This window comes from Solea solea, chromosome 1, assembly GCF_958295425.1.
Source record: "Solea solea chromosome 1, fSolSol10.1, whole genome shotgun sequence".
In the NCBI taxonomy this organism is placed as follows: domain Eukaryota; kingdom Metazoa; phylum Chordata; class Actinopteri; order Pleuronectiformes; family Soleidae; genus Solea; species Solea solea.
This window is the reverse complement of record NC_081134.1, coordinates 39,657,662-39,670,352: the sequence shown is the minus strand read 5'-3', so window position 1 is coordinate 39,670,352 and position 12,691 is coordinate 39,657,662. Positions and strand designations below refer to the sequence as shown.

Below are 12,691 nucleotides of genomic sequence, written 5' to 3'. Positions count from 1 at the left end.
TTGGATTTTGTCTATAAAACCTTAACCCGCGGCAATCACCCACAAGTATGCTTGGTTTTATTTTTGTCCATGTGAAGAACGGGCGTCGCATTAAAGGATATTCTGCTCTGATACCTAATGTAACACCACTATGGTTGCAATTGGGATTTGTCAAGATTCATTTCAATATTTACAGTTGTAAAGATTGAACATTATGAAAGATTATTAACAAATTAAATTAATTATTCCTCAGTTTTATAAGTTAAGCACCTAAAAAGTCGTCATGTAAACAAACAATCATGTAGACGTGTTCAGGGTCGTTCTCTTGTGTCACGTATGAGGTTTCGAGGCAATGTATGGCAAAGTGAGAGGGCACTTCCTGTTTCGTGGCAAATGGTTGAAATTTGCCAAACTTCCGATGGTTGCCGTGGCCGAACATTTTTGAATCCACAAAACCTTATGATACCTTTTTGCCTTTGATGTGTCCAGTACAAATTGACACATTTTGTTTTTTTATATTGGTACAATAGACGTGCTCAGACCTTCACATGATATTTAAAATGATAACTCTAGCTCAGGCTGTACATAACATTACGTTATTGCCCATATCTCTGCTCAATGTTGCCAGGTTTACTGTCTCTGTCTCTCTCTCTCTCTCTCCTCCCACTTTCTGCAAGCACAATGCAGTTACTCTTAAAGTAGTTGCACTACATGTGTTACACTGTGCTGTGACAATGGGACATAAAATCACAGAGGCACTACCTGAATGTCGCCACCGGGATTACAGCTCTCTGAACATAAACAATTCACACATTTGTATGTATTTTTATTTGTATATAGACAGAGATATTGTGTTTGTCTCCTACTGAGAAACAAATCTTTGTTTTCATATGCATAATTTCTCATCACACAGAAACACTCACAAAGTCATGCACTTGCAGAGACATACAGCTATGCTCCTTTTTCCCCACCTCTGACAGTGACAGCGTTTGGCATGAATGGGCAGCAAGTGTGACTGTGCTTTTATCCGTTCATTTTACATGACATAATGAGTGAGCCTAAAACATGGGTTTTGAAGTCTGCATGGGAGTCAAAACTGCTGATTATTACAGCGTGGCAGGTGGTTTTAAGGCCACCTCTTCACTTTCTCCGGGAGACGTTTTTTGGAAGACATTTTTGAAATCGCTTCGTTCAATGGCGAGAAGAGGTTCAGTATTTAGTCTGGAGTCAAAATAAGCCCTGTACCTCTGCTATTCAAGACACTTGACTTGGTTTTTCTTTAGTTTCAAGGCTTCCCCTTTCATACAGTTTTACAATGGAGTCTCGAAGTGTGAACAGTGTGTGTGAAGAGGAACCCACACAGGTCTGCACATTCTTGTTAGCACACTGCATTCCCATTCATTTATACAGCCATTTATACAGCCTGAGCAAAGAATTATGCCTAAACTTAACCAGCTCCTCAGATATGAGGTTATACCTCATTAAGACCAGGTGAGCACTACTGATCCTCACAAGATCAGTGTTTATCAACAGCATTTATTCAAAATACCTGAACCTGATTTCCGTACAGCACACAGGTAACTGAATAATATAGTGAGTGTACAAAGGCTAGTTTGCTCTGTGGTTTGCCCTCAGTCGCTCCCTCTGATCGCTTAGCTTGATGAGTCAGAGAGGCCAAGCACATTAAGCTGTCCTAAAGCTCTGGAACAGTATTCCATCAGCGCTTTTGGTGTGTCACCAAGGCTTTTTCTGTCAACGTGCCACAATTAGCAGGAACAGTGCAGTATCATGGACAGACTCGTCCATATTATTTTATGTAAGGATGAGGCTCCGTAATTGCTGAGAGTGGGTTCAGTCACCCAGGTCACACATCATCCACTGATCGTGTGAGGCTTTAAGGCAACAATCTGCTCTGGCTTTTTTGTTTTATGCCTCCATGACAGCGCGTGACTGGAGGCATTATGTTTTCGGGGTGTCCACCCTGCCGTCTATCCATCCACCACTGTCACAGCTGTCATTTCTGCCTCCCTTTCCTGTCGTCGGTTATTCCAGCCTTAAGTGTTTGCTCTGCTAGGGACAGAGAGCTACCAGGGTTTGACTATCTGTCTCATTCTATATCCTTCATTTAAAGTTTTTCCCTCAGTGGCTTAGTGTTTATTAAGCATGGCCAATTGCCACATTAAACAAAATTAGGACTAATTAGGACCACAGTGAAGCTTGACTGCCAAACATATGCAGGGATATAAAGAGAGAATGTTTATACAAAGTCTGATCATATCATAATTGAAATTTGAAAGTTCAAACCTAAATTATGATGTGATTAGATTGAGAAAGCTGTGGTATAACTGTGTTGTTGTTTTTTTATTATAGCTTTCAACCAAACACTTTGCCTTCACCTACCCACACACACACTGAGACACAAGGGCATTATTTGTTATAATTATCTGTCTGTTTTTAATCAAACAGAAAGTGAGTGAGTGCACGAGGGGTAACACAGCAGTGATCTTACTTTTAAAGTGGACAGAATAGCACTAGTGGGACATGCTTACTTTTATTGTCCCCCAAAACAGCTGTTTTTATCCCCATTAAATGTGAAATATAGACAACAATTAGAGAGAAGGAGAGAGGCAGAGAGAAGGGGGTTAATGGTCTCACACTGTCTTCCTCAAAACAAAAATAAGGACAAGTCAGCGATTCTCCCTTTGTCCTACAAACTTTGATGATCATGACTGTGTTGAGAGATTAGTGTGAGGAAAACAAGTGAAGCAGTGCTTAAGCTCCTGATCCATCCATACAGCATTGGCTGGATTTGAGTTCTTGAATACATAAATATTCTTTTTTAATGAAGGACGGCGATTTTTTTCAAACATAATAGAGCTCCTCTTAGATGGCATTAATATTAATATCATTGATGTGTAATATTAAGACAAGTATGCCGGAAAATGCTAATCAATGTTTTAATTACCTTAATGAATTGCCTCATTTGCATAAGTGGTTATGTTCGATGTATTTTGATGACTATGGTGGGACGTTATGCAGCTCAAGTGCTATTCCCAAAGAGTTAGTTGTTCCTGCAGCTATTACGTTTTCTTGCCTGAAAAGTTTAACCGCAGGTGTGACCACTCTCTGGTGTGCTAGTCTGTTATTGCCGTTACCATGATGTACTCTGTCAAGTGTTAGATTTTGGTATGAATTGATTTAAAATGGATACTCATTCATATAAAAGTAATTCATTAATTACCAGCAAACACACTGAGGTCGGTAACCGAGCCTATGTTTTTGTCAGTTGTCGGGTAACAATTTTAAAACAAATTTTATTGCAGAGGAAAAAAAGATTTGTTACTTGACTACAGTCATGATGAAATTATGATAATAACAACAATGATAATACATTTTGTTTTATTTAGAGGCACCTTTCATGACACTCAATGTCACCTTACAATTAAATGTAAAAGAATATAGTGTAAAAGAACACTTCAACAATAAAACAAATCTGTAGTAGGGAAATGCAGAGGGTGAACAATGAGAGTTAGAGGGACTGTTTAAAAAGGTGGGTTTTCTGATGGGATTTGAAAGTGTAAAATGCAAAACAGGATGGGGCCGAGCACAGAGCCTTGGGGAACACCAGAGGAGAGGGGAGGTGGTTGGGATGTGGAAGTTTTCAACTGAATGAACTGAGTGTGGCCAGAGCGATAAGATTTAAACCAGACAGGGGTGTGTCAGAGATAACAATAGATGTTAATCTGTCAAGGAGGATGGTGAGTATGTAAATTTAGATGTAACTGTCCTGGACTACACAGCAAGAAGGTTGCTGGTTTGTGTCCCGGTCTGAGCCTCTCTGTGTGGGGTTTGCATGTTCTCTCTATGCGTATGGGTTTTCTCTGTGTACGGTTTTGGGGTGGGAATCTGTAGGCGCCTTCGGATTCAATTATAGGACGATTATCGCCGCATTAATGCATCTTTGAAAGTCTTTGTCTCACTGTGTGATCACCACTTACCCACTGCTATTTTTAACAGTGCATTTGAAATGAGAAGCAAAATTTTAATTCATTTCCATAATCTTTTATTAAACAAGCTGAAATATATGTAAACTGGGAAGTTACAACTGCATTGTAAGGAACCAAAGGTAGCAGCAACCTCGGCTAAATCACATATTTAAGACAAAATGTAAACAGAGTCTTGCTTTTATGTGCAATATGTTTAACAGCTCAGCCCCATTTGCACCTGTGTGGCTCTCATTCAATGTTCTTGTTTGGAGCACATGTGACATTAGCCTCCAGTCTTCGGTGATAAAGTGTGCAGTTAGTGACGTAAGATTCGGTGGCAACAGATGTCCAAGCATCGCATGTAATTACTATCTTACCCACTTTCACCAGTGAGGCCGTGCCTTCTATTTCGGGAAATAGCGTCGCTGTATCTTGACTCCATGCTTCTTTGCTTCTTTGCACTTCAGAGTGTACCATCTATTTCACATTATTTAACATTAAAGAATTGGTATGTGTGCGTTTGTGAATTTATAGTAAATTTATAGTTAAAATACAGTAGTGTATATAGGCCGAGCAAAGTCAGCTACGGACTGTTCACAGGAGACAGATTTATTCAAAGTAAGAAAATTTGTTCTCTCATCATCCTCCTCTTCATCACATATACTTCAGACGCTTACATAACAAAATTACATTAAGATTGAGCAATACATAAGGTGACAGTAATTGTTATTATTTCATTTCACATACCCTGGTATACACAGTACATGATAGTATTTCTGGTACTCCAAGTACCACCAGAGGAAGCTTGCATAACACTGGTGGTACATGCACCACAGTTTGAGAACCCTGGCTCTAAATTGTGTGTGAGTGAATGGTTGTTTGTCTCTAGTTTGGCCCTGCAATGGACTGGCGACCTGTCCAGGGTGTACCCTGCCTTTCGCATTATGTCGGCTTGGATTGGCACCAGCAGCCCTGTGACCCTCATGTGGAGGACAAAGCGGTAGACGATGAATGGGTGAATGAATGTCCTGTCGTTCCTGAGTCTGTGGCATTAAAATGCATGTGGCACGGCCTAAATCCAAGGCTGCAGAGTTACAGGATATTATGGATGTCAGTGGAAAGAGAAGACTATGGTTTTGAGCCTCTGTCATCTCCTCTGTCATCAACTCTGCCCTCTTTCTCAATTCTATCCCCTTCTCTGTTTTCTTTCTCCAGTTCTCTCCAATTTCTCAGTGTATGTTCCATCCTTTTTTTGGCTCTCATCCTCCCCTCTCATCCCTCTTATCCTCTTTAACTGAATCGACCCCTTCCTTCTTTGGCTCCCATCATCTCTCCCTCATCTCCACCCCTCCATCCTTTGAGCGTCTGCTTTTAGAAGCAGTCTCCTGAACCCAAAGCCTATTTTACGGGGAGTAGTTTCTCACTCCTGGCGCTGCGCTTTGAGAAATTAGTAAGTGACTGACATGAGACATCCACAAATTGAATTTCTCAAGAGGGAAGACAGATGGACAATGACAAAAACACACACATGCACACACAAGTCACCAAAGTCCTGCTATTTTTCTGCAGGAACAGGGTCTGAAAGTTGTTAATAATGTGGGGTTCTACCAAAGCATGCTGGTGTTTGTTCATTTGATATTTTCCATTATTTGCATTGCACTTTTCTGAGTTGCTGAACATCATCTCGTAGCTCATTGTTTCTTTTTTTTCTGTCTATATTTTAATTTTTTTGCGTAAATAAATTACTGTCCTGAGGTGGACCTGAGCTTCACACACACACAGCCATAAAGTAGAAGCCACAGTGGACAGGAAGAAAGTGCACTTCAGCTTCATTCACACAAAAACAAGCACCTTGCCGCAGTGTTGTGTGAGGGTGTGATAAAGAATGAGACTGCCGTGAATGTATCCGAAGACAACTTTTTATGCCTTTGATTCATTGCCGTGTTCTCACTAACATCACTTGCTCATTTCACTGAGCTTTGGTAGGAGGATGCAACTTTGAATGGTGTGTCTGGAAACAGCAACTGACAAATTCCCTGCATTGCTGATGAAACTCCATTTTAGTTTTTTTTTATCTGCTCACTTCCCTATGCACATTTTTCACAAACTGCAATGTAAACAAGTCTTTAACACATGTAGTATTGGATAATACTCAGAGAATATCAGTGGTACTTTTGATATGTACAGTATAGAACATGCTTTGGCCATGTGTCTGCATTTTTGGCGTCTTTGGCGCATTCGTCATGCGAGTCTCGATGCCCACATTTATCAGAGAACAGCCAATGCTGGCTTTGTGAGAGCATGGGTACTTATGTGTGAATTTGTGTGCCTACACTGCACACTCATCTACCATGGATGTCACAAATCATTTTTGACATGTGCAGTAATCTCTGACATCCATACATGCTATGTTCCCTTTGAATGACTTTCATAAGATCCTGTTGGGGGGATATTTCAGTACTCTTCTGTTTCTTTTACAGAGACCATTGCTCATTTTTATGTTCAAACATTTATTTAAGGATCCAACTATTTATTATATTTTATTTTAAGCAAACATTCACAAGACAGGAATATGTGTACCTGTGGGTATTTGTGCACTCTGCCTGTTGCACAGACCAATCTCCTGTTTACTCTGCATAACAGCATTCTGTCCTCCTATGTGACAAGTAATGCCCTTGCCGTAGCAATTCGACAAGGTGCAAGTGCACAAGGCATTTTAAAGGGAATCAGAGATGGCTCTCTGATTGTTGTATGACATGTTACACCAAAACAGACCCACTGATAATTACCAGGCTCAGATTTTACCATGTGCTTGAAACCTGTGCTCACCTCCAAGTCTCATAGCTCATCTTTGCAGCAAAATCTAAGGATTCCATGCTGGGAGTTGGCTCAGTATCAATCCATCTTTGAACTTTGGTTCAGTGAACCCTGTTATGGGTTTGGCAGTCTGTGGCAGTCAGGTCTTGATGTTGTTTTGGGGATATTTCAATCCAATGTGGCTTTACTTCCTTGGATGGCGGGGACATAAAACATAGTGAACAGCCAGGAAAGTTCAGCAACTTTTCAACAAGTGGTCACTGTAAATGTAAAAGGGGGTGCATGATCTATCCATTTTTCTTCATTGTCACACACACTTATTGAATTATGGAGCAAGAGGAAAGAGGAATAGACATAGCAGCGCTTTTTGCATGATATATCCTCTTTAAGGAACATAGCTCATGGAGAAATAGCAGCAGGTGGTCAGTAAATGTACACTTATGTGAATTTGAATGTGCAAGAATCTACATACTTTTTGTCTCCTCTGAATTTGAATCCTGAATATTTAGCTTATTTTTTTACCCCAAGCATTTTGGCTGATTTCCAGACTTCTGGAGATCAGAGCAGATGTACCCCCCTAAATGTGTCGGGGTGTGGAAACAAGTGTTGTGCAGCCTAAGAGCCAGCCGTGCATGTCTGATGTGTTTAGGAAGGAGAGAGCTGGTGCTGGCTTGTGAAATTGTGTGTGTGAATTGTAAGAGAAGTTCCTTGGGCAACAGAAAGCAAGACTGCGAGTGATTTCTGCTGCTGTTCATAATCCTTGTTATACAAGGCGGACGTTTTGTTTATACTACAAATTAAACCCCCAGACCATCAGGAATCTTTTTTCAGGCCTTCTTAACTTGGCTTTAAGCTGTGATAGCTTCAGGATTTACAGATGCATGGCTACATCTGTGCCTTGTTTACCAAGTGTTTGTTCGGTTGGATTCCACCTCATTAATCTTGTTCTGTATCTTTCTCTATTTGTCACTGCAGCTGCAATGCAGCTTTATGAATAATACAATGATACATTTTTGAGAGGCACAGAAGAAAATTGGCCTTAAGATTTGTTGACGGGGAAGAGGAAGACAAAATAATAACAGCATACTAACATTGGTCAATTACAGTCACAGCTTCTGAGTGACAAAGGGGTGAATTTATCGCCTGACTACTGTCTGGTTACATTTTTACAGCACTTATGGAGCACGTTAATATGCAAATCTAAAATTAAAATTACTTTAGTATAATGCCAACATGAACATCGTGTCAAGTGTTTTTTAAAAGCTACACTCAAACAGTAAATTGCCGATAGTGGTTGGGGATTACATCCATCCATTATTAACTTTTAAGTTTTGCAATGATATTGTTGTCCATGTTTCTGAAGTCAAATGTGAGTTTCATATAATGATTATTATTTATTTATAGATAAAGCCAAAAGAAGTTTTGGTACCTGTTGCAAAAAAGATTCTCATAATAAAACAAGCGTATGAAATAAAATTGAAACGGGTGACACCCAACAAGTAAACATAGCAATATCTAGTACATCCCTCATTCCATGCCTCTCTCTATTTGTTCTGCCAAACTGTCAGGAAGACTGCGTTTCCTTTGTATTCATATGCAATCTCGAGGACACAAAAGTGCTGCCAACCAGTCTGCTCTGTTTCCCATCCTCTGTCTCCCTTTCCGTCTCAACCTCTCTTCCTTTCTGTGTCCGCCGTTCTTCCGTTCCTCTGGAAAGACAGCAGACAGGTGTGGCAGGAAAAGAGACAGATGGCAAGGATGACAGGAGAAACTTTCGGAGTCCAAAGTGAAAGTGGAAGATATGAACAGGCACTTTCTTACTTTTCCTGCTGCTTTCCTTGCTGGTAATAACACTGTGGGGATTAATTCAGGGTTTAACATCCCCACCCCCCACACCACGCACACACATGCACACAGGGCACAGCTATTCTTCTTAGGACACTGCACTGACTTCCATTCATTTTGACAGCCTAAACAAATCATTATCCCTAACCTTAACCATAACCAGTTGATGCCTAATCCTAATATTTTTCGCCCTGGGACCTATGTTTGTATATAAATGTGGGTGTGTATGTGAATACTACTTACAAAATGTTTCATAATTGGTCCAGTAGGTCGCCTTGGGCAGCAGCAACAACAGGCATCAATTGCTGCAGTGTAATCTTACGGGGCAATCGGCATGCTGAGTAAAACAAGTGCTTATTTTTCACCAATAAATGGCTCGGATTGTTATTGTAAGCCTCTGACAACAGTACCAAGGGTGTAGGTTTAGTTACAAGACTGGTGGGGGACACTGCGTCGCTGTATTGTCGGAACAGCACATCTCTCTCGCAGCGACGTTTCTGCTCAGCTGTGATGTGTTCGCTGACACCCGTAAAGTCCGCTTACTCACTCTCGCTCTTCCCTCACACATACACATTACCCTTACTGTAATGTTGGTCGGGACAATCTGGCTTTCTCCCAATACTGGTGTCAAATATTACCGTCCATACGCCGTTTTGTATGGGTGCGCGGATGCAAACTCAGAATGACGGTTGGCTCGCAAGATTACACTGCAGCCATTGCCACTTGTCGCGATCTACTGGACCAATAATGAAACTAACCTAACCACAATTAAAATCACAGCTCTCAATTTAACCAGTTCCACAAAAATGAGTTTCTGCGTCAATAGGACCAGGTATTGTTCTCCATGAGGACAACTGGTCCTGACAAGGTCAGAGTGTTGATGCCAGAGAAGGGCACAAAGGTAACAAATACAACGTGCATACAGTGCACATGGCCTCTATAATAAGCCTCTGATGCTTTGGCCTTGAGGCTGATGCGTATGATAGAGAGTGTGACAGCTTATAACATCACGATGATGAAGATGTCATTGAGCAGCGGTGTTTTACGTGTGACCTGTGTGTTGGGAGAAAGATTGAATTCCAGGCTCTCCCGTCCCTTTATCCTCCAGGACATCCTGAATACAACACACTCATGTGCTGCATAAGACAGTGTTGCACATAGAATACACACTCACTTACTCTGTATCCCTGGACATGTTGTGCAAAAGAGTTATTATGCACATTCACAGTCCCCCTATGCACACGCTTTTGTCCTAGCCTTGTCCCCATTTCAGTCAAGGCCTAGTGCTACCTCTGGATGGGCCATTGACTCCTGGATCCCATAAAGGTATTGTATATAGTAAAACCTACATGTCCTCTAATCTACTGCAGCCTTAGCACTCGTATTAGGGCTAATGAGCCCTGTGGATGAGCTCTAAAACCAAGAGGACGAGAGGACCGATGAAGGTTCTCAGTTGTAAAAAGTGACAAGCGCTGCAATCTGTTGTTCCATGTCAAGGATGATGCTGTTGTTAAGTTTGATGTCTGCTTCTGTAGAGGGACGTCTTTTCATGATGTGATGTAAATCAAGGATCAAAAGCAGCCATCCTGCCTCATTATTCTCTTCTTCCCACACACACACAGTTTTCACTTCATTAAGCTGTTGTGCATCCCGATTTTTTTCTGTTCCGTGTTTAATTCATCTCCACCTCTCTGTGACTTCATGGAGTGATCATCTTTTGTTTTTTTTTAACTTGAAAACAATCACTCAGCCTGTTCTCTATACAACTTAAAGTAAACGTACGTCCAAACAATGTCGCCTCACATGTGGTGCACTTATTGGTAGCTTTTTTATATTCCATAGAGTTTGAGTCTGGACTATGCTGCTCTTTTCATTTTATCCTGTTGTAGTGTCCACAAACTTAGCCCTTTAACACTGGGTGTATCGTCTGTGATACGTTTGGGCAGGCGCTCTTTACATTACCTGTAACTGTGCGTAAAAAAAACTAAGAGCTTGCATTTCAAAGCCAACGGTATTACAGTAATTTCAATGACACAGATGCAGGAAGCCAGCAACTCTCTGGAGCAGAGAGCAGCACATTTTATCTAAAAATGCCCTGAAGACCGCCCTTTCGGGTGATAAAACAACTGCTGAGTTACATAGTTTCCATTTTGTTGGCCTGTTTTTGCAAATTATAATGCAAAATCTTGTATTCATGTACAACTGCAGTGTTTTTATTGAAATAAAAACTCCACAATTTACTACATGTTATTGACAGTTTAAAAATGGAATTTGATTTTAAACAACTGCCAGATATTAAAAGTTTATATAAAAGTGTTCTGGAAAAGTGGGCAAAAGCACTTACTCACAGGGCATATTCTGGCCCTTTTATGGTTACAATAAGCGGACATTTTGAGGCTTAGGTGTTAAAGGTTTAAATAATTTACAAGTCTTAATTTATTTATGGCGTTACAGGGAAAGTGCTGCCACATTGTTTTGAACCCCAGTGTGTACAGTATATTTAATTAAAAAAAACATGTATCCTTTTTTGTTTCAGGGTATTTTCTGCAGACGTTGTTCCCGCCCTCCCGCCGCTCATTCCAAGGCTGCATGCAAGCAATTGTGGTGGATGACCAACCGGCTGATTTACATGCGGTGGAAAAAGGCACCGTGGGAGCTTTTGAGAATGTTAGCCTGGACATGTGTGCAATCATAGACAGGTAAGAACGATAATTCCCGCATGCACACACGATCAATCAAACATCACCCATGCATGAAAATACCTTTTCGAATCATTTACAAAGCGCCGAACAATAAGCGCTATAAATCAAGTGGTTTCAAATTGTAAGAGTCATGCAGTAAACAAGAAAGTTATAGTTGGAGTCTAAATTCTTTTTCTGAGATATATGACTCCAGGTTGATGAAAATGTTTATGTATGGCTGGTTTTTGTGTGCTTGTCAGACTGATAAATGGATATAAATGGTTTTGGTGGATTCATAGTGTAAAAGGAGGTGTGAACACACACAATGGCATTTCATTGTAAACTGAAAGTAAAGAGTGGGTTTCATCTTGGCAAAACGCTATGATCCTCATCAAACATCAGAAATAAGCCACTCATTTGTCTAGTTCATTGCCAAGTACATCAGAGCTGGAACTGCACAGCATGTCTCAATGTTGGCTCACTGAAAGAATTCATTACAACTTGTTGACATTTCAATTTATTTCCTTGTCGTGAACGAGACAAACACATTGGGATGGATCTGCCATATATAGAATCAGCCAAGCCTTGAGCTTCATTTTGAGTGCTCCCTGACATTGAGTCTGGTGTCTGTGGCAAAGTGTTTAAACTTTGTGGACTGGTTTAACCTCCAGCACTTATGTTAAATAAAGGGCCAGTGATAGATATGCATTATCGTAACCTTTAAGGAAGGCGCATTAAGGGGAAGCAAGACTGGGAAGCTCCAATTAGGAGCTGACCTTGTACTGATTGGAACAACTTTCTCCCTCCAGTGAGCGATTTGTTTTCAGATCAGCTTTGTCAATAGCACTTACCTTCATCAATTTCCTTGCCCAGAGAAGTAGACACCAGCTGCCACTGCTTGTTTATGATCAGTGTCACCCTCATTTACGGGAGATCTGCTTCCGAGGAAGTATTTAGTTGGACCGTGTCCACACTATAGACCCTTTTGAAAACGTTGTACATGCAACAACCCAAGTTTTTCTTGCTCAAAAGTATTGGTTCATGTTGTTTTGAACTTGATTTTGTGTTTTATATCTTAAAAGGCACAACAGTTTTCTTTTTGCTTATTTTTATATGTGTTTTAATACAGTGGTTTGATCAAAGATGCTTAATGTTACCCAGAGTATCTGTCTTAAAGGCACTTAAATTGTGAAGAGAAGTTTGAAGTTGAATTGTTTTCTTTTTTCCTTTGAAAAGGAAAAGTATCTTGATACAGTGCCTTAACCTGACCACAGGTGTGTCATTCTAAAAGCCAACCTTGAAAACATAATTCAGCTGGCAATTAAATCTCCAGCCAACGATTGATTTTCCTTCAGAATATATTTGCACATGCACATTGTTTGT

General features: G+C 40.5%; 1 protein-coding gene across 2 annotated transcripts in view; it reads left to right on the top strand.

Annotated features, from left to right (window-relative positions):
- Positions 1 to 12,691, top strand: part of cntnap2a (contactin associated protein 2a) — a 307,312-nt gene that overhangs the window by 185,080 nt on the left and 109,541 nt on the right. For both annotated transcript variants that reach the window (XM_058623391.1, XM_058623402.1), the window contains one exon: positions 11,164 to 11,326. In XM_058623391.1, the coding sequence (XP_058479374.1) occupies positions 11,164 to 11,326 (163 nt within the window). The remainder of the gene's footprint in view (positions 1 to 11,163; positions 11,327 to 12,691) is intronic.